The sequence below is a fragment of the Ptiloglossa arizonensis genome, chromosome 1 (genome assembly GCF_051014685.1).
Source record: "Ptiloglossa arizonensis isolate GNS036 chromosome 1, iyPtiAriz1_principal, whole genome shotgun sequence".
Lineage (NCBI taxonomy): Eukaryota > Metazoa > Arthropoda > Insecta > Hymenoptera > Colletidae > Ptiloglossa > Ptiloglossa arizonensis.
The window spans coordinates 14,139,604-14,166,203 of NC_135048.1; the positions used below are offsets into that span (position 1 = coordinate 14,139,604).

The 26,600-nt window shown below is 44.3% G+C and overlaps 1 protein-coding gene across 1 annotated transcript; it reads right to left on the reverse strand.

Moving 5' to 3' along the window:
* Window positions 1-23,892: 23,892 nt before the first annotated feature.
* Window positions 23,893-26,600, reverse strand: LOC143153619 (uncharacterized). The gene is made up of 2 exons (XM_076325039.1): window positions 25,600-26,600; window positions 23,893-24,587 (listed from the first exon to the last, which is right to left on the reverse strand). The coding sequence occupies exons 1-2, from the start codon at window positions 25,622-25,624 to the stop codon at window positions 23,893-23,895; spliced, it is 720 nt and encodes a 239-aa protein (XP_076181154.1). The 5' UTR covers window positions 25,625-26,600.

A 26,600-nucleotide genomic window follows, 5' to 3' on the forward strand; every position in this document is an offset into this window, starting at 1 on the left:
TTACCGCACGCCAATAACATATGAGGCGTCTTCCGGAAACACTTATCGGTATGGATCAATTAAACCGCGCGTGAGCAGGCCTTCGATGTTACTGCTATCTCGAACGGGAAGAATTTCTTCAGAGATCCGCGTGATAATTGAACCCGCGCCCGATTGGACCACTTTACCTCTCAGAAAAAATAAACGAGCCGACAATAACCGGGGGACAGGTAATATCACCGTTCAACCTGCACTTTCACGTATGCGTTTACATTCGTCGATAGACTACAAAATATTTCGTTTTACAAGACGGTGGCAATACAGAGTGTCGAACCGTAAAGATTCTTATCTCGGATGTTAAATTGATTGTACTTGAACGACGATGAAATCGAGACTGGAACTTCTTGGGTTGCTTTTGAGCGTATTTGGAAACTTATTGCGTAGAAATTATGAAATTGGGGTTGGAAGGTTCGGAGGGAGATATTTTATGCAACATTCGACGAGTGTTCGATACGAAATGTATAAAATCAATGTAACGTTAAAAAGAGCTTCCTAAATAAAGGAAATAATAAGAAGAATATCGGTATACGAGAATCGAGTTTCCGATATGGGTGTATTTTTTTACTTCTCGAAATTAGTCTCGACAGTGTTACACCCTTGACTCTGGATACTCGAGGGTCGCGTATAGCGGGCGTACACGGTTGAAAAAATTACGAGCCCGCGAAGCATTTACCAGGGGACACGCAAAGCCGAAATTAAATAGATTATAATTCGCGTTACGAGTTTCTAGCCCATCGGTGAAAATCGAGGGTTAACGTCGAGGGTTGCCGCACCGTGCGGACGATTCTAATTAAAATTCTAAGTTCTCACGCTCGAACGGTGAACGCACGAAGGGTAAAATTATTATCCACGTACGCGGCACGGTACACGACTCTCGTGCGTAATTTCACCTGGTTTGATTGCTGCGACAAAAGAATGAAAATATAACGAGGCAAACTTATCAATTTAATTGCTTCATTGATTCTCGTGCCCGGCGAGTGTGGCGCAACATCATTATTTTTAATGCAGCCGTCTAGTGGTCATAAATAATGAGGGTTGGCTGTTTGTTTAAAATTACATTCGTCGGGATTATTCGGTCGCACCGGGATAACGCGTAAAAATGGATGTTGGCTGTGACGCAACGCGGTAAATTTTCAACCGGGCAGAGAATTTATCTGCCCCTCGGATCGCCGTGTTAATAAATAATGCATTATTAATATTTTGATACCGCGTTGAAGCTTGTTTCGATGTCGTCCGTTATTAATCGTATGCTCTGCGTTTCTCATTAAAAAAAAAAGAAAAAAAAACAACATTCCAACGTACGTTGTCGCTTGAGTATTCCCTTTCGAGTTGTCGCGAGCCTCGAACCGAGCTGGTACCATTAAAGAGGCAGGGATTTCTCCGGCTGGCTCGAAACAACGGGGACAACTTCGTGACAGCCTGACGGACAGTTTATACTTTCCAGATTGTTAATTAATTAACGAATTTCATTCGTGTCCGTTCCCCCAAGTTGTACCGAACTCGGTGACTTGCGAGGGTACGTATTGATAAGTCAAAGGGTTTGAGGACCGTAAAGGGGTTGCACAGGGTTGCTGAGGATTCTCAAAAGTATGGCGGAAGATCCAGACACCCGGGTAGCGTTCGCGTGACTCGCTATTACAACGGTACATCCAATTACCGACGTGTTAACGAGTCCCGAGTGAAATCAGCGCCAGTAGGACGGACAGAATCGGTTTCCGCGATCGACAATCGGTAGGTGGCTCTTTCCTTTCGAATGGGGTCCAGCGATGGCCTCGAGGGAATTCGATTCAAGATTCACGAATCACTCGAGCACTCTGTGAAATTATCGAATACTCGACAGGAAAATCTTCCAACCTGTATCTCGAAATTAATCGATTTGAACCAAGTGGATCACAGTAAGGTCCTAATTACGATTAGTATGTGGTTTAAATTACAATCTCTCGGGTATTGTCACTGTTTCTTTCAAATTCGAAAGATTCTTCGATCGAAGCATTATAGATTGACCGTTCAAGGTCATTGAGCGGCTATCCCCTCTCCTTCGTAAAATTTTAATTGTCCCGCCTACCTCTTGTCTCTTCGCAAGTGAGTGGAGGGGATAGATGCTACTGTTCTGAAATTATTCAATTTGGACTGAGTAGATCACCGTATGGTATTATTTTAAATTACACTGTGTCGCGTATTGTCACGTGTTCCTTTCATGTTGAAAAGATTCTTCGCGATCGATCGATTGCTCAATGACCTTGAGCGCCTACCACCACCATAGAGGTTCAGTTACCCCACCTACCTCTCTTCTAGGGTAAATGAGGGGATAGGTAGTGCCTGACGCGATTCACGAGCGAGGGTGGCCACGAACAACCAATTAATTTTGCACTGTTTCGTGGAAGACTACTGGAAGACTACCTCAAGACTACTAGAAGACTGTGCCAAAACTACTGGGTGGCTGTCTCAAGATTACTAGAAAAATGTGCCAAGTCTACTGGAAACAGTCAAGATTACTTAAATCAAGATCAGTGGAAGACTGTCCCAAGACTGGAAGAAGACTGCTCCAAGACTACCGGAAGACTGTTCCGAAATTAGTGAAAGACTAGTGTCTTAAGACTAATAGAGGACTGTTCTCAAACTATTCGAATTCTATCCCAGGACTACCGAAGGACTGCCCCAAGACTATTGAAAGACTGTTAAAAGATTAGTAGAGGACTGTTCCCAAACTATTCGAAGACTGTTCCAGGACTACTAGAGGACTGTTCCCAAAATTAGTGAAAGACTATCTTAAGACCAGTAGAGAACTGTTCCCAAACTGTTAGAAGATTATTCCAGGACTACTGAAAGTTTATCCCAAGAGTACTGGAGGACTGCCTCAAGACTATTGAAAGACTATCCTAAGACTAGTAAAGGACTGTTTCCAAACTATTGGAACAGTGTTCCAGGACTACTAGAGGACTGTTCACAAAATTAGTAGAAGACTATCTTAAGACTAGTAGAGAACTGTTCCTAAACTATTGGAACACTGTTCCAAGATTACTGAAAGTTCATCCCAGGATTACTAAAGGACTGTCCCAATATTAGTGAAAGACTATCCCAAGACTAATAGAGGACTGTTCCAGAACAACTGAAAATCTGCCCCAAGACTACAGAACGGTTTAAATTTCGTTGCACTGAATCAGAGACGAGGAATTTCCCCGTTGGAAACCACAAGAGTAATCGTCCTCTGTTCGCTGCTTTCCCGTTCTATCGTTCGATGCCGCTAAAATAATATTCAATAAAACAAGCCCAAGATTTTCGTAATAATCGCAGAGATAATAACGAAACAAGAAAATAGGAGAAAAAAAAGTACACAGGTCAGCGGACTGTTAATTCCCCTATCCCAGGTCCGTAGGAACACCTAACTCGAGATTAGAATATTCGAAACGGTTCGCGGACGCGATTGTTCGTAAACTCGCGTGTCGGTGAATCGAACGCCCATCGCTAAACGTGTCTCGAGAGCGACGTGACGAAGGTCCACGACGGTGGGTAGACGCGAACGGGAAGGTGGTCCGAACAGCAAGACGAAGGAATAGAGAAAGAGAGAGGGAGCGAGGTCCGTGGCGATGCTCACTTGTTGCTCGCTCGACTAATTGCCAAGTAATTGGCCCCGTACCCCCGCTCGTATAAAGTTTGCTTCATTGTCTTTAATAACGCCGTGACCTGCGCTAATGGCTCACGTCGCGTTCCTCGGCCGGGGTAGAGGGGAGGGCCGCTTTCGATGAGAAGGATCGAGTAGCTCGCGGGAAGAGAAAGGGCCGGAAATTGCCGAAGAAATGGAAAACGCCGGGAAACCGCGCAAAGCCGGACGAAATAATGATTTCCCGCGGAATTCGATCCCCCGGTTACGAAAGAGACCGAGAGTCCTTTTGTTCCCCATCCCCCCCAACCCCTTCCCTCGCTCAGGCTACGATTAATTGTTCCGCGACCCGCTTAGCGCGAGTTTGATTCGTTCCGCGCGGTTTCGTAGCGTTTAACGCTCGAGACCCGCATTCAAATATGGGACGACATAACGCAATCCCTGTTCACTGTTTTCTTACTTCGGCCCGTCCGGGTAAGATTCGGAAGAGTGTCCCGGAACTACTGAAAGTCTGCCCTAAGACTACTAGAGGACTGTTTCAAGATTAATGGAAGACTATTCTAAGACTACTAGAAGATTGTTCTAAAATTAGTGGAAGACTATCCTAAGACTAGTAGGGGACAGTTCCCAAACTGTTAGAAGACTGTTCCAGGACTACTGAAAATCTGTCCTAAGACTACTAGAGGACTGTTTCAAGATTAGTGGAAGACTATCTTAAGATTACTGGAAGACTGTCCCAAGATTAATGGAAGACTATCCTAAGACTAGTAGGGGACTGTTCCCAAACTATTGGAAGACTGTTCCAGGACTACTGAAAGTCTGTCCTAAGAATAGTAGATGTCTGTTCCCAAACTATTGGAAGATTCGGAGAGCGAGAACTAAGATTGTTCTCCCAACCGAACAACGCCGTTAAACCACACTTGGATCTTTTCGAACCCAAAGAAACTTTTCCAATGTATAATTATACCATTGACACCACTTTTCGTAGAAACGAAAAAAATATGACAAAGTAATATAATCTACCTCTGAAATATATATGAGAGCAAGGTCGAGTTACTTGGGTCCGTTTGGACCCATGCGTGTTCATCGAAATTTCGATACACCAAACACGTTTCAAGATGGTCATTTTTAACCTTTGGTGAAAACTAATCTAATCGTATTAAAACTAATGTTACCCCTGGGTATTCTCAAACCCAGAGAGACTTGCACTGCACAATTATAACGTAAGTACAGAATTTTTCTACAAATGAAGAAAAGCACGCGATGATAAAATAGAATTTTTATGAAAAATATTTATACCAGCAAGGTTAAATTACGGGTCCGTATGGACTCGGAATCTCTCTCGGGATCGTCCGAGCCGTTAATATGGCGAAGATTAAAAAACAATCACGCGAGAGGTCGTACGTACTGTGCGCCCGCCAGAAGAAGACTGACGAATCTTTCTACCCCCACTCTAGTTTACAATATAGTAGCTCCTCCCACTATTGCACGCATTGTCGTTATTGGCTCTCGATCTATCGAGTTGTTCGTAAAGTCATTTCGTTTTCCAAAATGGAGAATATACAATTTAATAAAATGTTTATACACTCTAAAAAAATCGTGTTTCACTTTCACCGATAAAAAAACGAAATGACTTTCCGAACCCAATATTTATTTACCTCTATTATCAAGGACCCCTGTTTCATCGAATCTTCAGATACCGTGAATTTAAACTTGTTCTTGACTGACATGTTAATTTAATTTTCTAATAATTATTAACGTGTATTATATTGGGTTGTTCGTGAAGTCATTTGGAATATACAATTTAATAAAATATTTATACACTCAAAAAAAATCGTGTTTCATTTTCAAAAAAAAAAAAGAAAATAACTTTCCGAACCCAATATATTATCAACGATCCCTATTACATCGAATCTTCAGATACCGTGAATTTAATCTTGTTCTTGACAGACATTTTAATTTAATTTTCTAATAATTATTAACGTGTATTATATTGGGTAGTTCGTAAAGTAATTTCGTTTTCCAAAATGGAGAATATACAATCAATTTAATAAAATATTTATACACCCTAAAAAAAATCGTGTTTCACTTTCACCAAAATAAAATAAAATGACTTTCCCAACAATCCAATACGTCACGATCTTCAACCAATAGCAACAGCGAGACCATCATAACCGTTATACTGCGAACCAGAGTGGGGATGACGCGTCAGCCTTTTTCTCGCGAACGAACAGTACATCGAATCTCGAACTCGCTTGTCAGTCGCTCGACTCGGTAAGCTGTTCGATCGCCCACGCGAACCGATCGAAAAAATGCCGACACGGGAGTCGTGCCCTCGTCGATTCTCGATCGAGCGACGATCGATCGCGTCAATTATATCACACCGGTACGAATGGTTCGAGTTTCAAAACGTTCTAAACGATCTAATACGCGTCGCAATTTCCAGCAGAGATACCCGCCGAGTGATTTGCGGCGTGATTTCAGGAAAAAGTTTCCCCACTCCTCGCCCCCTACTCGAGCATTATCATAATTTTTAACTTGATTCCAGAGACCTTTCTCCCAGCACACTCGTTACGAAGTTGACGCGTTCACCATGGCCATCCACCCCACCTGCGCCTGTTTTCCCCTGGGGGTCATCCCCTCGGCCACCCTTCCCGTGCAATTAGCACGAATGCGACCTCGCCCGAGGTGTTTCAACACGTCCGAGAATTTCCTTAACGAGAGTAACGCTCAGGGCAGAGATATTCGCGTCTCCGACGCGCGGACAATGCACACAGGATGACTGTTCCCGTATCTTTTACCATGTTTTAGCGAATCATTATTCGAGACACATCCCCCGCCCTCCAGTACCTCTTTTATTCCAAAACTTGCGGAGTACCACCCCCCACGTACTTAATTCTTCCTCGTACTTCGTATTGTTTACCCCGTTACGACGAATTAATCGCTGGTCCGTGGACAGTTCCATCGTATCAACTGACTAGAAGTACTGTTCGCAGCTCGGGTAAACGTTGCGTCGCAAATATTCCACTATTCGACGAAAACAATATTTAACGTTTGCCAGGCGCAAATATTCGAACGGATCGTTCGGCACGGGCGACCGTAGCTAAGTCGTCAACAAGCCTGGCCGCAGCGCGGGTTTCGACATATTTTTTTTACAACCGGCTCGGCACGCGTTTATTCCAAGCGGAAACGGTGAGCCTGGCCGCAGCATCCGTGAGCCCCAGGAACGAGGACAATCCGTCTACGACCAGATGTGCGATTGTGCCAAGAATTGAGAGTGACTCATTCACCGGTGGGTACATAACGGAGGGGATGAGGGCTGGAGGAGGGGGGCACACGCACGTTCGAGGGCCGATGCAGATGCACCGTTACGAACGCACCGCGTTGTAGCTAATTGTTCCTAGGTGGTCTGTCCGACATTCTTCGGTAGGATTTACCAAACAACTCAATTACCAAGAGTAGCCGGGGCGCACCTATTTCTCCGGGGACACCGTGTCGGTTGTACGTCGGGTATAATGTACACGAGATCGACCGAGAACTCGGTATCGTCCGAGGCTCGGACCAGGTAGCGTGGGTGACACCTAGTTTCCCGTGGGATCGCCGCGTCGACCGTGAACCGTGGAAAAATCGCGAGATTATCGAAAACACGGTGCTGCCTCTACGGTGAACGGGTTCTCCCTCGATATAAGTTCTCGTCGCTTCCGTCATCCGATTAGTCATAGGAACCTATCGCGATCTCGAACTCTGTAGCCCGATCGATCCATCGACGGTGTCACGGACTCTCGATTTCGACGGTTATCGTTGGATATGTCTATAATTTATTAAGCACGATCCCGGGCGATTTCATTGAATGGAATTCCACTCGGAGATCCGCGAAGGCAGGGAACGACGTCGATAAATTTAATCGACGAACAAGACGGTGGAAAAGCGTCGTTTAGGCGCGTCGTGGGCGTTCAGGAAAATAAATGTCCACGCTAAATATTCATACAGCCGGCGCGCTGCTTTAGAATTACAGCTTAATACAACGGGATGCGAATCTCAATATATTATTCACGCGTGACTGGCCACGGCCGATTTCCATGTGCCCTCGATGGAAGGGCCGGCCGGGCCGCTTGCTGACTACCCTGAATCGAAACGGCGAAACTGATAATCACGTTAGAGCCCGTTCGCTGGAAATCGTAAATACCGCGATAAATGTTACGTTAAAAATCGAACGGTACGCGGTTCGAGTCCGCGCGACCTGCGCGCCAAAGGGAAATTAAAAACCGTGCTCTATTGGCGCGCAACGGTCTCGCTGAAGGATTTCACCGCGAGATCGCGATGGTGCTCGCCGATGATTTACCGTGCTCCCTCCGAACGAAAATACCGAAAACAGCGGCTGAAAATTTTATACGCTCGACTCGCCCGTACCCGAACGAATATAATAGGTAAGTTGCGTCGTACGATAAGAAACGGGGGCTGTTAGGTGCGTTGTTTTATTTTTCCAGAAGATTGTACCACTGTTTGGTGGACAGGTGTGAAGTTTCGTGTAGATCTGACGTCTCGTTATATTTACAATTGTTCGAAGTTGTAGCGTGGTAGTATTTTTTTTACGATGGAAAAAAACGAGAATACTTATCAAAGAAACTAATAGTAACGCGTATGGTCCTGAACACTCTCTGCGCATGCGTGCGTGCGATTAACTCTGTTAAAATGTCTCTACTATCGTTAATCGAAAAAGTATGATCTCGATCGACGAAACATCGTCAGAGTAATCGGGAAGGGATGTATTGGGTTGTTCGAAAAGTCATTTTTTTTTTTTTTTTTTTTTTCTTTTTGTGAAAATGAAATATGATTTTTTTAGAGTGTATAAACATTTTATTAAATTATATATTCTCCATTTTGGAAAACGAAATGACTTTTCGAGAAACCTAATACTACTGTTTGATAAACACGTGTGAAGTTTCATGTAGATCTGACGATTCGTTATATTTACAGTTGTTCGAAGTTGTAGTGTCGTAGTACTTTTTTTTACAATGGAAAAAAGCGACAAAACTTATCGAACAACCTAATAATAACGCACATGGTCCCTATGAAGTTTAATTTTTCTGTTTGAAAACAGAAAATTTTGAAAATTTTCCAGAAGCAATGAACGTGCCCAGTAAGATAGTTTAACCCTTTCGCTCTGGTGGGTGTATATACACGCCCTTGAAGAATGACTATTCATATACTAAGAGCGTATATATACGGTCTGGGACAGTAGTCGCTGAGATACGAGAAGCGTATATATACGTTCATACAATACATACTTTTACTTCATACTTTACACGAGATACTTTTGTTAATCGAGTATCTGACAACGCTGCATGCCTCAAACAGTTAACTATCATGAAATAAAACATCACCGATAAGACGATAGTGTGTTTTGTTTTAACAATACTCAGTTTCAGTCTTTTTTACAACATCGTCAGCGACGGATATATACCAGTAATTTATAATAGCGGTGATCAAAAGCTTTTGACGAATTTACAAATCTAAAATAATTTTGTTACTTTAATTTTAATAATTCATAAGTAACTACTCAATTTCTGCCTTTGTAAAAAAAAATCAAGTTCGAAAATGTGTCGTCTGCAGTAAACGCGAAAAAAGACGCGAGTCGAGGTACTATTGTTTGCAATGTAATGTTGACTTACGCGTGGTCCCATGCTTTAAACTTTATCGTATCAAACTTGATTGTGTAACAATCATACACAATTTGTGTAACAAAATTTTGAGTTCAAGACGATCGAAAACAATGTTCAGAATGTCGTTGAAAATGTTGAAAATCTATTCAGTTAATAATGTACTGTGCCTAGTATTGTAGTGAGAAGTTGTAACAATATTGTTTGGCTTTAAATACTCTAGCAATTTCGTTACATTGTATTAAAAAATACTACACCACCATTATAATATAATATATAAAAAAATAAATTACGATTATAAAGTTGTACATTTTATAAAGTAAATTTATAATCATATCTGATATAAAGATATCACAAAATACAATAAACATCGTTGTGAAATTTTAAAAACAAGAAACGACTTCTACTTCGTAGCATCAGTGTCAACTACTCAGTAATGCGCACCGTTCGCAGCTATCACATTTTATTCCAAGTGCTCCGTAGCGAAAGGGTTAATTAATATTTAAGCTACCTCTCGATGTACGAGAAACTCGAGCGCGTCTCGAAATCGAAAAATGACGCGGGAATTTGAAAACGAGGCTTCCCCGGTTCTCGAAGCATCCGTGAACGCCATAATTCGACGCGTCGATTGGAATTATTTTCCTCCCAAGTATATATATATACATATATATATTCGAAAGTTCCACGTTGAAACGGAGGAACGCATCGTCGTTGCACTACACGGTCGATGAATAAAGAATCGCAGCCCGAGCGCATTCTAATGTAACGACCAGCAACACTGGGTAGATAGCTACGTGGGTCGCTGACCATACCCAACGTTTAACGCCGGTGTACCGTTACACGGGGTCCGCGGGGTGCCAATCGTTTCTTATCCGGATTAAAACTCGTTAAGGCACCCTGCACACCCTCGGGAGCGGGACAGTTTACGACACCCGGTGCATTCTGGGCATCGGTCAGGTAACACCGTGACAAGGAAAAACTTGGGAAACCGAGGCGCACGTTTTCAAACACCGAGTGCAATAATCGTTCGGCGCTCCTCGTTTAAACAATGAACGGTCTGTTTCGATCCTGACTACCTGTGGACTCTGAATACCCCAAAATACTGGGTGATCCGGAAATACGTCTGTGCACTTCAAAGGGTGAATTTACGGAGTTGAATGAATCGAAATATACGAACGTGTACATTTCAATTTTTGAGTTCTGGACGATCGAGAAGAATGTTCAGAATGTCGTTGAAAATGTTGAAAGTTTACTCAGTTAATAATGTACTGTGCCTAGTTGAGAAGTTGACCTCTGCAAGAAATTTTGAGTTCTGGACGATCGAGAACAATGTGCAGAATGTCGTTGAAAGTGTTGAAAGTCTACTCAGTTGATAATGTACTATGCCTAGTTGAGAAGTTGACCTCTGGAAGAAATTTTGAGTTCTGGACGATCGAGAACAATGTGCAGAATGTCGTTGAAAGTGTTGAAAGTCTACTCAGTTGATAATGTACTATGCCTAGTTGAGAAGTTGACCTCTGGAAGAAATTGAGAATCGAGCGAAACGAGTCGTCCTTCGAAGGCCTGCGACTTAACGAGTAAAAATTTCTCGACGATTTATATTTCTCTGCAACGCAGTAGTACGTAGAAGCAATCTTTCCAGTTTCCAACTGTACACGATCGGCGAGATTGTATACAAAATTCATACGAAACGTATGAACGAGTTCGTATCTTCGAACGAGTTCAGGACACGATACTAAGGCAGCAGCACGTGTCTCGACACGAGATGGACATTTTGAACATTTTCTTCGATCGTTCGTAACTCCAAAACCAAGGTGCACAGGATACTCTTGCTTATCTCAGCGAATAGATTCGTCTCTCGTACGTACGTGTATTTCAAAATCGTTCGGTAGCAATCGGTTTCTTGGTTCGTCCACGTTGATTCCGTATCTATCGATGGTTCGAGTTCGATATCGATCGACGACGAGAGATTTTCCCAAGAAAATACCTGCACCGAGCAACCAACCGGAAAAGAAAACTGAAACTCGATTCGCGGAGACAGAAAGGACCCGTCTCGAAATTAGGATTCGCGCGTTTACGCGTTTACATGGGGCAACGGGAGGGGTTGAGGGTCGGAGGAGGACGTCTCTGGGAAGGATACGAGGCAAAGTACGAGGGAGGTGGGGGAAAAGGACGGGGAGACAGAGAATCTCAGCGACGCGCCGGCTAGACGGCATCGTAAACTTCGTCGAGGAACTTTTGAATTTTAGTAAGAGGCGCTCTTTCTCTATCTCCGGCGCCCACCCCTTTCCACCGTGGCTAGTAGCACATCTTGGCCTTATAAATTAGAGGTTCCCATTCCGTGACTACGACTGACCGAACCCTCGCGTCGATTAGAGAATCCCAGCCACGCGCTGCCGTACCCGAAGATCCAGCTGCGACGCGCGATTCCACGCCAGGACGGACAGAGGTCGCCAGGAGCAGCGAAAAAAAGGACGAGGTTTGCTTCCTGACTAGCAATCACATGGAAAGAATGCGGCCAGTCGATAATGCGCTGCCGAGACTTGGCCAGGTTGTTGCCGATCCGGTAAGAGAGGTGTACCTTCCGACGACAGTGCACGGTATTTGGGTTACAGAGACCTTGTTCCTCCACGTTTAACCCTCGCGATACCGACGGTTTGGAAACCGTCGGGGAGACCACGCCTGGGTCCAAACCCAACCGTCACTTAATCTACCTTGCGATAAATATTTTCGAGAAAAAATTGCGTCGTTTCGTCGCGTAGCTTTTTTCGTTTTTAAGAAAAGTTGTATTAACGGTATAATTGGGCGATGCAAATATTTCTAAGGAAAATTGTACTAAAGGTATTATCGAGGAATGCAAAATTGAGCAGTTGAAAAATTTCTAAAGAAAGTTAGTACTAACGATATTATTAAGGAATACAAAATTGAGCGGTTTAAAAATTTCTAAAGAAAGTTAGTACTGATGGTATTATTGAGGAATACAAAATTGAGCATTTTAAAAATTTCTGAAGAAAGTTCGTACTAACGGTATTATCGAGAAATACAAAATTGAGCATTTTAAAAATTTCTAAAGAAAGTTAGTACTAAAGGTATTATTGAGGAATACAAAATTGAGCAGTTTAAAAATTTTTAAAGAAAGTTAGTACTAATGATATTATTGGGGAATACAAAATTGAGCAGTTGAAAAATTTCTAAAGAAAGTTAGTACTAACGGTGTAATTAAGTATTACAATAATTTCCAAGGAAAGCTTTAGTAATGGTATAGTCGAATAATACGAGAGTCCATGCGGGTCTGAGAAGACCCAGATACGATACAACGGAGATTAAAAACGCCTGGGTCTAAACGGACCCAATAATTAAACCATGGTCGATGCAAATATTTCTAAGAAAAATTGTACTAAAGATATTATTAAGGAATACAAAATTGAGCAGTTTAAAAATTTCTAAAGAAAGTTTGTACTAACGATATTATTGACGAATACAAAATTGAGCATTTTTAAAATTTCTAAAGAAAGTTAATACTAACAGTGTAAATTTTCTAAAGAAAATTATTAAGAAATACAAAATTGAGTACTTCAAAAATTTCAAATAAAAATTATACTAACAGTACACATGAATATTACAAAAATTTCCAATGAAAGCTGTACCAATGATAAAGTCGAGCAACGTAAGAATCCATGTGGGTCTGAGAAGACCCAGATACGACACAACGTAGATTAAAAATGACGAGATGTTCAATTTCCCTGTAAAACAACGAACCGAGGGCAAAGTGTCGAACATCCTTGAATCGTTGAAGCGAGTAACCGCAAAGGCCATCTCGCTTCGCGATCGTCTCCCAATTATAAAAACATACCGATACGTAATCAGGGCACACCCTCGACATCCATTCTAATTAGGAGCACCGATCACTCGTACGACCCTTCGTCGACGACGACGCGCCGCAAACGTCGTCAGCTGCCGTGCGACTATTTGGACGAAGGGTGGAGGCCCAGTTCTTTATTATTTTTTTTTTTCCATGATCGTTGCTCACCGTGTACTTAGCATGGAAACGTCCTTCCGGGTCATAGGTATTCAGATTCTCTTTTCCCGGCACCTAGTTTCCTTCAGGATTCGCAAAGGGTGCCACTGCCCGAGGAGGGTGGCCCCGAGGAGGACGAGGGTGAAGCGACTAGATGAAAGGAGGGGTAGCTTCAAGAGAGAGAGAGAGGGGGGGAGCAGAAAGAGAGGGGAAGGGGAGGATCGAGGCAGCAAAGGAAGCAGACGGCTGTAAGGAGTGAAAGAGCTGGCAAATGAGAGAACGAAAAAGAGTCGCGGAGAGAAAAAGAGAGAGGGGATAATTCCACGGCTAAATATCGGTAAAAATCAATACTATCTCTTTCCTCGGTGCACCGCCATCGCGGCTAATAATGCAAGAGGAGAATATGGACAATCCGGAGGAGTGACGTATCGTTTCCTGTGTTTTGAACGTTTCTTCATTATTCATCCTGGCGTCCACGGTCGATGATCAAATTTCTGGGTAAACGGCGAGCAACAATTATTATCGAGAAACGGAAACGATGGGCGAAACGTACGGTCTCGTCTTTCGGTTACGATGGAAATTTTCGTTCAGATATTGTCACCGGTGCGTTGTAAACGCTTACCGTGAAAATTTCACGAGTTTTTCCACAGATAGACGCGGTTCTATCGGGCGATGCATTTTACAGCGGCGAGCTGTTTCATAATTGTTCTTGAATATTAATTATACGCCCGATCCCGTGCTCCGCCCTTATCTCCGGGGAACAATATAAAATATTACGAAACTCTATTCGGTAAATTAATTAATTATTAATTAATAATAATATTTTCAGGACGGTGCACTCAACTTTGACGTGTCCGGCGTACGAGTTGTAAATATTACGTAACCGTGCAACGATACAACCTTTCCGATTTACATTGCATTACCACCGTAGCCACTTTCGTGCTTTTAATACGTATCGATAATTAACAATGATTAATGTAGTTTTCGAACGTTAAAAATTCGATGAAAAACATGTGTATAACACATCCATAGAGAGAGAGAGAGAGAGGGTAGGGATACTTCGGAAAATCGAACTCCGGACGTTCGAACGAGCTTCCGTTACGTCATCGTTTACTGGTAACAGTGGGGTTAAGCCACGTTCTCACGTGCGCGCGAACGCTCGCGCTATAGAACATACTCGAGATACCTTTTCGCTGCCTTTGAAAAACCACGCTTTTTAAGTGCTTCGAGTGCGTTCAACGCCGCGAGTTACACACGTGGCGACGTCGGCTAACAACAGTCCTTCTCCTTTGTAGGAAAAATCCCCGGTCGGTGGAAATTCCGATCTAAAGCCGCGTTCCCACGTGTACCGGGCTTTTCGTGAACTCTCGATAATTGTTTCGAGCGTGGACGCGACGTTGCCGGTGATGTTTCTCGTGGAGAGTTAGAATCGTGTACTACGAATCGTGTTACGTTGAACGCGTACCGCGCGTCGACCGTAAACGTTGAACCGAATCGGTGACCGTAATGTCGCGCGATGCTCCAGTAAGTTCGATCATTGTTCCTTCGAGACGCGCCACGGCTCCCTAAAGTGTCTCATTAACGTCGGTGCGGCGCGCGACGCGGAAAAGAATCTAGTTGTCCGCCGCTGACAAGAGATGGCAGCGGTGGGGGCGGGCGACGCGCGCTACACCGGTGCGAGATTGCGCACGAGCATCGACGATTCGGATGTGTACAAGGTCGGAAACTCGAATGTTCATGGGGTACCGATCAATTACGTGCCCCGTCCCGGAAACGCGGTATAAACAAACCCTCCTTGCGGCCGCCCGGACCGCTATAAAGCGATACGAAATTTCTCGTGCTCGTTTTCTCAAACGTTCCGGGAGTAACAGCGTGGAACCGCGGCTCAACCACGACCTGAGACAAACGGCCAACGAAACGCACGCCCGGTGATCCCGACGTTCGTACCCGAGATCCCCTTTACACGCGAAAGTGTAAACGGTGGTGGTGGACGCGCGAGCGAGCGAGCGAGCGAGCGAATGAGCGAGTGAGCGAGCAAGCGGAGCCTGGACCCCAACCGACGGATCGCCACCCCATCCTCGCTTTTCTACCTACACCTACAGCCCCCTACCCCCACCCGTTGGCCTCAACTCAAACCCGAGAAGCAAGGAGGAGGAGCTGGAAGGGGGGAGGGGGGGCACCCGGAGCTCGAGTGGTTCTCAACGAACTTTTTTGCGCGGCTGGAAAAAAAATTGACGGCCGTTAGTTAACTTCGATCGTCCGCTTCCTGCGACCTCGAATTACAAGTGCATTCCCCTTTTCTTCTCTTTTTCCAGGGTGGGGGTAGCTCTCGATGATGATGGAGAATATTTATTTTTTTTTTTTTTATTTTCTTCTCGAATACTTTCTTCAATTTTTTTCTTTTTTTTACAAACGAAAAGAAATCCGTACGCACTCTCGTCGCGCGTTGCTCGCGGTGATCGAATGTAAAACGAACATGTATCGAGGTCGATTCTCTCGCGAACGTGCGCGTCGGAAATTTCCGTACCGGTATCTCCGATTTTTTTCGCGAAGAATCCACCCGTACGTGGAACAGGATAAACTGTCGATAATCTTTCAGCGAAGATACCGAGGTAGGTGGAAAGTAAGACGCTAAGCGTACGCGCGAGCGCAGCCGGTAAATCCCTGTAAAATGAAAAATTCTTTCGCGCGACGATGTCCCTCGATTTTCGAGGTATCCTCGACGCGTCTCTGACTATCGATCCATCGGTACGGTTGAGGTCGCGTTCGAGATCGAGTCCACGGTTCTTGGACCGGTGTCTCGACTCGTTCTCGGTACCGCGAGAGACCCAGAAGCGGCGACCGGGTGGCAAAAGACGAAGAAACGATTCGCGGACAGTAGCGGAGGCGCGCGTCGCGCCAGATGTATCGTGAAAAATTAAAATACAGGAAATATGAGAACCTTCGCGCCACCCTCGGTGCCCCCGAGCCACCCACCCACCCTCTCTACCACTCGTTGGTTCACCCGCCCTCCGTAACACGGGGTGGCTAGGAGGGTTTAGGGAGAAAAGGGGGAGGTGGGTCGCGTACTACCTTCGGCAAAAGTATGGCGTCACCTACCGCGGTACAATCCCTACCAAGAGCTTGTAACACCGTTACCATCCCACCCGAAAACCCCGCTGTCTCGCGCAATAACGGCCGCGTCGCTGGTCACAACGCGATAGAAACAAAGAAACGGACAAAGAAGTAACAAACTGCAAGGGTCCGCTTCGTTCTCGCTAATTTATCTTGCTGCAATTTCTTCGCCGCGGAGGAACCCGCTCCCCGCGGGGGAGGCGGGTCGGGACACCGGTACGGGGTGGGGCGTACGATGGGTGGGTGGGGGAATGGGTGGGGGAACGAGAAGCGCGAACTAAGTTGCGACAGGTAGACAATTATTCAACGTCGAGAAAATTATAGGGCTGGCGGGGGTTAATTAAAGCCTGACAGAAATTAAAATTCATATTAGGAGACCCGCGCGCGTCCGCCGTGATCTTATCACTGCCGTTTTATAAATCCTCGTTAAGTCGGGGGCCTGGTTGTTTATGCGGTTCACGCGTGTTCGGAACGAACCACCCCCTAACCCCCCACTTCCTCCCCACCCCGACCCGCGTGTACGGAAGACTCCGTCTCTCGTGATTACGCACGGCAATAAATTTTATACCGTATCAATTACGGACTGGTTCCGAGACAGTTTGCGAGCGTTGCTTATTTTCCTGTCGATCATGTCTACCGAACGAAAATGTATCGCGCGGGCTGAAGGGAATAAACTGTGCCGTTGCCGATTGATTTCGAGCATTAGCCATTTCAGCTATCGAGAACAGTGTAGCGACGATCTCGGTGAGCTAACCAACGAGACAAGTTTGCGCTGAGTATTTAATTGTAATTGTTTCTCGATGAGGACGACGGTATTCGATCGTCCCATAAGTAATGTCGTCTCTTATCGTAGTTTAAATAAGATCTTGAATCGCGTCTCGGCGATGTGTTTATGCAAACTTCTTTCCACAGATCTTCTCTCGACGATCTATCGGTTGCGTTCGATACAGTTTGATCGAGATTTTTCACTTGAAAAGAACATTTTTAAATGACCGTGCGCGAGCTTCGTTTGCGGCATTGTACGCTATATGATTTTGAAAAATGGTAGTACAACCACGGATACGGTTGAAAACATTTGCGATGTGTACAGTGAACGTGTTTGGATTTTGAGAAAGTGTCGAAGATGGTTTTCCAAATTTCGAAAAGGTGATTTCGATCTGAGATCCGGTCGACCAATTCAATCCTGAGGCATTGAAAGCTTCGATCGAGTTAGAACCACAATTAACTACCGATGAAATTGCTGAGAGATTAGCAGCAGTAGCAGCAGTACTGTCCATAGACATTTAATGCAATTGGGAAAAGTATCGAAACTGGGAAAATTGGGTACCGTGTGAACTGAAGGTTTCTAACTGTATCCAGCGCATGAACATTCCTGCTTTCCTGCGAGATCGATAAAATAATCGTTCGTTTCTCGATCAGATTATTACCGGTGACGAAAAGTGGGTCTTATACTGCAATCGAAAACGAAAATGTCAATGGCTATCACCTGGTCGATCGTCTTCACAGTGGCCAAAATCAAGGCTTTATCCACGGGAAGTTTTGTCACGCGTGTGATGGAATATTAGAGGAATTATTCATTTTGAGCTTTTATAGCAAAATCAGATCGTAACGGTTGAGATTTACAGCGAACAAGTTGTACGTCTTCGAGTAGCGTTAGTGGAAAAACGACCATCGTTAGTGAATCGCAAAGGTGTTCTATTCCACCACGATAACGCTAGGCTACACACAGTAAGGATAATAGTAGAAAAAATTAAAAATTTTAATCGGGAACTTCTGCCACGCCTATCATACTGTCCGGATCTTGCACCAAGCGATTATCATCTATTCCGGTAGATGCAACATTTTTTAAGTGGTAAAAATTTCAACAATAGCGAGGATGTAAAATTGGTACTAAATGAGTATTTTGATTCAAAATCTCAGAAGTTTTTCGAAAATGGAATGAGGAAGTTGACCGATAGATGGGGGAAAAGGTAATCGAAACTCATGGTCGATATAACAATGATTGAAAATAAATTTAAGTGTTAATTTCTTTCACCGAAAGTCACCGTCAAAAAACGACATTACTTATGGGATGAGTTAATATATTTAAAAACGGGGATGTGAGGTCGTATGAAGTTTAGTACCGTGTAGAAAGTGAGAATCTAAACTCACGTTATAGAGTTTTGTAATTTTACGAGCGAAAAAAGAATGAAGCAATTTTTGCAGATTTTATTCTACCCGCTGTATCTTAATGTACAGTTCGAAAACAGAAAAGATCCCTGAGGGGAGTGGCCTGAGTATGGTGAGGACGAAACCGACCAATGACACGTCGAGTCGCGAGTAGTTCCCCCAAAACGTCTTTTCTGACTTCTTGAACAAAAATAACGCTTCATCTTAATATACAACTTGAAAATTAAGGAAATATCCCCGAGGGGAGTGGCCTCAGTGTGGTGGGGGCGAAACCGACCAATGAGACGTCGAGTCGTGAGTAGTTCCCCCAGAACGTCTTTACTGACTTCTTGGCCAAAAATTATTCTTCATCTTAATATACAACTTGAAAACTGAGAAAAAATCCCCAAGGGGAGTGGCCTGAGCGTAGTGGGGGCGAAACCGACCAATGAGACGTCGAGTCGCGAGTAGTTCCCCCAAAACATCTTTCCTGACATTTTGGACAAAAATAACGCTTCTCAAAAAACACTATATTCCCAACTACAACTCACGATTGCGATGGCATGAATCTAAGACCATGTAAAAAGTGAGTAAACTATATAGAATTTTATAATTTTGCTTGAGTAGTAAAAGAAAGAACAAAATATTTCTACTGAAGAAGCAATTTTTACAAATTTTATTCTATCCGCGATATCTTAATAAACAACTCGAAAACTGAGAAATGATCCCCAAGGGGAGTGGCCCAAGCGTGGTGGGGATGAAACCGACCAATGAAACATCCTTTCCGACTTCTTAGACAAACACGATGAACTTCTCGGTAAACACTGTATTCCTAACTGTAACTCGCGATTGCAGTGGCATAAATTTAACAGCGTGTAAAAAGTGAGAATACACAATACAAAATTTTGTAATTTACCTGCATAATAAAACAAAGAACGAAATATTTCTACGTGCAGCGAAAGAAGTAATTTTTACAGATTTTATTCTATCCGCGATATCCTAATATACAATTCGAAAACTGAGAGAAGATCCCCAAGGGGAGTGACCCGAGCGTAGTGGGGGATGAAACCGACCAATGAGATCGAAACGTCCTTTTGGACTTCTTGAACGAATACGACGAACTTCTCGGAAAACGTCGTACTTCCAGCTGAAACTCGCGATCAATTTACCACGTACAGAATTATCGGAACTCCCGTACCGTCCACGATATTGCAATTTATAGTACGCAGACTTCTGCGATCGACCGTATACACGACCGACATCGAAACTACCAACATGTAGCGTTCGGTTTGCGGTGGCTAAAGTCGCTCTCGGTAGCGAAAGGGTCAAATACGATCCACAATTAACCATCTAGGTCCCCGAACCTGATCCAGTGACTTTTTTTTTTCCTTCCAATGGGAAAGTTCGTGCGGAGTTGTACCGAATTGTAAAATGCCAAAAGCTGCGTGTACGCTATCGACACTGCATCAGCTTTCTCCCGTACTCGCGCGATCGGTTCGGTGGTTTACAGAGATTTAAAGCGCTTGTAAATTCGAACGCGTGTAAACGCACGCGCGCGGAATTCATGGCTGCCCACGCATATAGGTCCGGAGCGTAAGATACGCGGACGCGTTCGGCGTGTAACGCGCGTCTAAAAATTGTCACCAGCTCCGATATCTCTCCGGATCTCTCGACCGGAGAAGTTATTACACGCGTTACAAGTTTTCTTTTTTTCTTTTTTTCTTTCTTTTCTTTTCTTTTTCTCCCCCCTTTTTCCTTTCCTAATTCGCGAGACACCAGTTTCGAAGCTGTCCACGCAAAGAAATTCGAATAATGGCGTTCAAGCGCCCTCGCTCGATTTAGCGGCCGAACGAGTCACGCCTTCGGAGGCGCCTGTTACAAAACTGTTCGTTCGACGAAACTGGTTCGCGTTCTACGCGTCCAGTCGGCCCTGCATAAATTATATTACCTCCGTGTGTACGAGATGTCGTTCGAAACTCGCGCCGAGCATCGATGTCGCGTTAATCTTTCCGATCGTGACGACTTTTTCGTATTTTCCGCGATCAACCGCTTCGACTTGACCACGCGCGAAACGGTTCGTAATCAAAGATCAAAGTTCTTTGCACACGATCCACGAAAAGAGACGCAACTCGATTTTGAACATTAACCTTGCTGATACAATGGTCGAATTTGAAGGAACTCTTCGTCGTTGCGTTTTGATACTCGAACGTTGGGTCCTTCTCGGAAAATGAACAAAATAGTAAGTTAAATATGGAACAATGAAAATTGGAGGCTTACAAAAATAATTGAAACGGAAAAGAATAGTTTTTTGGTAATGGGGTGATTGGAAATTTAAGAAAGTGGAGAGACGTTGTAAATTGACAACACGAGTGTTCGATTGCAAAATTGAAAATAGTAACTTAAATATGGAACAATGAAAATTGTAGGTTTACAAAAATAATTGAAACGGAAAAGAATAATTTCTAGCTAATGGGGTGATTGGAAATTTAAGAAAGTGGAGAGACGTTGTAAATTGACAACAAGAGTGTTCGATTGCAAAATTGAAAATAGTAACTTAAATATGGAACAATGAAAATTGTAGGTTTACAAAAATAATTGAAACGGAAAAGAATAATTTCTAGCTAATGGGTTGATTGGAAATTTAAGAAAGTGGAGAGACTTTGGAAATTGACAACACGAGCGTTCGATTGCAAAATTGAAAATTAAGGCATAGGCAATGTACACTGTACGTATCTTTGACATTATATTTGGTTAGTATTTTTATCTTCCAAGATTTAAATATAGTACAAAACTGTAATTATGTTGTTTAATTTAAATATTATATAAGGCGAGGGATGAAAATACCGAAACGGATAAAACGTTCACCGTAGAATGATTGACGAGGATCTCGAAGTGCATTTAACACTAAGTTCGCGGACATTTCTTGTATCAAAAAGAGATAGGTGAATTACAAAATCGAAAAACATCGAAGAAAATTAATTACGATGTACACTTATCTACATTAAATGGATAAATGTCGTTACAATCGGTAGAAGAAAAATGTGAACGGTTTCTATAATTTTCCTCGTCGATCCAAATGCGTCAAAATGGCGCATCCTGTAAACCCAGCGTTAACAAAAAAAAAAGTACCGTACGCAGCGACAGAGAATTTTTCCTTGTCGATGATTTGATCGGTACGCGTAGGTATGTCAGTCTAAATGCATTTTCCATTGAAAAAGCATACTTCGGATGCCGGAAATTAGCCTACGACTAATATAACGGTTAAAAAGACCGATGCTAAGAGGCCTAGCCGTGCACGCGGTGCACAGCTGTCCAGGAATCCCTGTTTACGAGGCTAACGGTAATAAACCAAGTCCAAGTCCTTCGAGACCCTCGGATGCCTAATTCGCGAACCGTAGGATCGACCATTCGAGATTCTTCGACGCGTATCGATCATCTGGATCACGAACAGTGACCAACTAACACGTCTGTTAAATTAATTCGCAAAATAAATACATAACAACAATGCGTCTTCGCGATGTTTGACACGGTTCATGATCAAGTTTGACAACGATTAGGCAAAAAATTTACCCTATTCTCCGATCCAGATTCGATGGAATCGGTTCTCGTGGAAGTCTCGTTGGTAAACAACGCGAGAAATATGGATTCGTTTGGTCGCGAGGCTGGAAAAGTGAACGAGGAATCCACGTGACAAATGATTATTGCTCACGGTATTATCTTGCCGATGCAGTCGCTACTTTCGTCGCTATCTACGGCTCGAGCGCCGCTACAACAACGCGACGTCATGAATCCTAATACTCCGAAACATCTGTAGCTTTTATCGTATCGAAGCGTTCGGACAAGCTCGCCGCATGTGTAACCGATTTCGAAAACGAGTTGTCCGGCCACGGGAGAAGCATCGACGACGATGCAAACGATCGGGACCGTTCCTAAAGGGCACGAACGCAGCCCTGCTGAAGCTGGATTATCGGCAAGAATGCGGACTAACCGGGAGACGAGCGATAAATAACAGTGGCTACCTGTGGACCGCGTTATCTAGGAATGTTAGCGGGCCGACAACGTCTAACACGCGGCGCTCTTATATTTTACACGCGGACGGTGGACGCGTTTCCAACTCGGCGAGTCCGCGCGATGAAAGCGCAGAGACCGATCCCGCGCCACGTTTCAGGAGTTAAATCCCGAGGCCGAGAGAGTTCTCGTAACGCGCGCGGTGTCATTGCTGCGCGTGCAACGTTCTACCTTGCACACGGATTATCGATACGAACTGTGAGTTCCGCTTGGAACTTATCGCAGGGACGATCGACATGCAGTAATAAAGGAACTGCGCGGTTCGATTTAGCGAACAGGACCTTGCCGTGAAATAGATAGATGGAGACGTCTAATTTGCGATCGGTCGTCTGGATAAAACCACCGCGAACCATGGATAAAATGTCCGTTCGGTAAATCGAGCCCGCAGTTAACACATTGCTTATCAATCGGAGGGGCTCTGCAACCGGTTCCTACCGTCTCGAAAACCGAAGACAGGCTCTGTTGAAGAGAGTCCTTGGAAGGTGGATACTGTTTAACAGAGTTGTTGGAAGGTGGACACTGTTTAACAGAGTCGTTGGAAGGTGGATACTGTGTAACAGAGTCATTGGAAGGTGGAGACTGTTTAACAGAGTATTTGGAAGGTGGACACTGTTGAACAGAGTCTTTGGAAGGTGGACAGTGTTAAAGAGAGTCCTAGGAAGGTAGATGATGTTAAAAGAAAACTTTGAAAGATTGACTCTATTAAAGAGAGTCCTTCAAAGATAAACTCTGCTAAAAGGAGACCCTGGAAGATAGACTCTACTAAAGGGAGTCTTTCAAAGATGGACTTCGTTGGGAAGATTCTTTTGAAAATAAACTCTGTTAAGAAGAGTCCATCTCTGAAAATAGACTCTGTTAAAAAGAGACTTGAAAAGTAGACTCTGCTAAAAAAAATCCTTAAAAAATTGACCCTGTTAAAAAGAGTCCTTGAGAAATAGACTCTGCTGAAATAAACTCTGCTAAAAAGAGTCCATCTCTAAAAATAGTCTCTGTTAAAAAGAGTCCATCTCTAAAAATAGACACTGTTAAAAAGAGTCCATCTCTAAAAATAGACTCTGTTAAAAAGAGTCCTTGAAAAATAGACTCTGCCAAAAGAAATCCTTAAAAAATAGACCTTGTTAAAAAGAGTCCTTGAAAAATAGACCCAGTTGGAAAGAGTCCATGAAAAATAGACTCTGTTAATCGACCGAAGGTTGCACGGACCCTCCAAGTGGCAAGCATTGATAATGTAAGACTGTCGAGACTCACCCTTGGTCTATCCTGTCTACAGGTCCACCAGGTCCCATCATCGCTGGATGGCCGGGTCCAATGGGTCCTGTCATCGGATGACCGGGTCCAAACGGGCTACCAGGTGGTATACCGTATTGGGGTGCGCCGAACGGTTGCCCGTGAGAAGGGAAGTGAGAATTTCCTGCTCCGGGAGGTACGAACGGTGGTCCCGAGGAACCGGGTCGACCGACGAACTGCGGCGGTCCGCCAGATGGCGAGCCGAACGGACTCGGGCCGGGTCCATTGTAAGGAGGCCCTGAATTGTTCGGTGGCGGTGGAAAGCCCGCGGAATTCGGCGGCGGTCCTGGACCAGGTGTCGAGGAACCGCTGGGTGCCGGCGAAGCGGTGTACTGAGGTGTCGCAGAACCAGGAGGCGGTCCTTGGTAAGGAGGCGCACCCGCTGGACTACCAGCGCCGCCAGGAAAGGGACTCGGACCTTGGAAGGCTGCATTACTAGGTGGACCACCTGTGCTGTTGTAGGGACCGGACCCAGGGCCTCCACCCTGGCCAACGGAGTTCGGTGTAAAGGGTGATGCCTCCGAGCCGGGCGGCGGGCCCTTCCAAGAGGCTGGTGTTCCCGGATCCTCCAGTGTGGTGGTGGCTGCCAATGGCGTGTTCAGGCGGCTACAGCCTGGAATTCGCACGGTTGCGCTTCCGTTACGATTGGTACCTTTGGGTAATTAACGCCAATCGTCTAATATTGATGTAAAAAGTGAGAGTACATGGTGGCTCGACAGAAACGCGACACACAATTACTTCCTTCGCTGTACAAAGATACAAGGAAACGTTCAACAGGAAGATTCAAGATCAACGACAGCTGTCTTTAAAGAAAGCTTTCTTTAAACAAGATGTTGAATTTCTGACGAGCCACTTTGCGATGAAACGATAAAGAACATGTTCTAAAACTACATTCGTATCGCAGATACACTTATTGTTCTACAGCAGGGATGCATCGGTCGCAAACTAGATGGTAATAAGGTAAACCGTGTTTAGGTTTTCGTTTGTGTATAAATTGGGAAAAGGAAGCTTCTACTTGTTGTTGCAATAAGTCTACTCCATGCAAGAAACGTACCACCTAATCGTCTACAGTAACTCTATTTGTATTATAGGTATTTCTTTGTGTCGCAGCATCTATAAGAAACAATTAAACGGTTCGTATCGAGCGAAACATCCTGTATAATTATAATCGACGGTGTATCCTAAAATACTACAAACATTGTGTCTACGATATTACTCGATAAGAAATCTACTTGTTTAACTGCATACAACGTATTCTTACTTTTGTGATTGCAAATTTTTACATTACGGCAGTTCTATCGTGTGCTACTCTCTGTAAAATATGTTAAAATTCAGAAAATACTTCTTCAACTCCTAGGCTTACTTCGTATTTACACCGTACAGAATCCAAACGTTAAGTATTACGATTTACCTTACCAAAGAAGAAAAAAATATATACCATTGATCCGTTAACCATCGTATACGATGCTAATTACCATTCTATCGCAACGTATTATGATCATTGTGCTACAATCGTGAAAGGAATATACCTACTCTACGAAAACAATATGTACACAAAAATACGCAAGTTCTGGTTTAAAACCTATCAAGTTACAACATAAAGTAACACGTAAAACAACATTCGCAAGGAGTTCTATATCGACCAAGAAGCAAACAGAAATCACCATTGTTTGTCCCATTGGCCTTCATTGTCCTGCGGTCACCCAGCTCATTCCATTGCACCGATCACCCACTGTGGTAGGAATCAGCACTCACCAGGAACGTCAGTCTCCTCGTCTTCTCACTTCGCACAGAACCGAAGGAGATCACAAATTGGTCGCGTTTCGATTATTTTTCCACAAACGATGAGTTATTCACACACTAAAGTCCCTTTCAGGTTATGTGCCGGTAACCTAACCTACAATGTCGTTGGAACGCGATTCGCGAGTCCCAACGGCGCGGGGGCACTCAAAACGTACGGAACACGGCACGCGAACCTCTTGGAAAGTCCGGATTCGCGGTTTCGTGGAAAAGTCTGAAATCTAGCGACAACAATGGGCACCTGTGCGGTCGCGTTGCCGGCATTTTCACGCTGATTTTCAACCTGTTTTAAGACGTTCCACGGGCCTTCCGGTCGAGATCCGGGCGCGCACCCGCTGCAAGGCGCGTGCACAGGTCCGACATCACGCTAATCTTCATTCATCTTGCCGTCACATTGCAACAAATTCGCGATCCTCTAAACACAAATGGCCCGGTGCAAGAGAGAGAGAGCAAGAGACAAGCGCGAATAAACACCACCAGAGTCAACAGACCAGCCTCGCCAGGGACGTACCGCGCAGGTGGCGCCACAGCGCTCGCACTCGTATTCACTCGAATCTTAATAGGCGAGAAATAGAACGCGTTAATTGCACGAATTCGTGCAAGAGAAACCGATCTTTCGTCTATCATTCGTACGTACGCGGTATTCGATCGCCGGTAACGACAAACATTACCGTGAACATTTCTCGATCCGTCTGGTCGTCGATGACCGATGCCAGGAAACGTCAAGTTTCAGCTGTCAGGGGACAGCTTTCGCGTGACGAAAACGCAGGAAGCCCGTGACACGAGAAAAAGTCACTAGTCTCTCTCCGTGCCACTTTCACTCGCGATTTTTCACTCACACGTGCACCGCTCGCGACGCTCGCGG

What these genes read in the sequence shown, in the direction of transcription:
- LOC143153619 (XM_076325039.1), bottom strand. Translation starts at nt 25,624, where the DNA reads ATGAAGGCCAATGGGACAAACAATG. An exon ending in GGCCAATGGGACAAACAATG is followed by an intron (nt 24,588 to 25,599) that starts GTGATTTCTGTT and finishes AATTACCCAAAG; the next exon opens with GTACCAATCGTAACGGAAGC.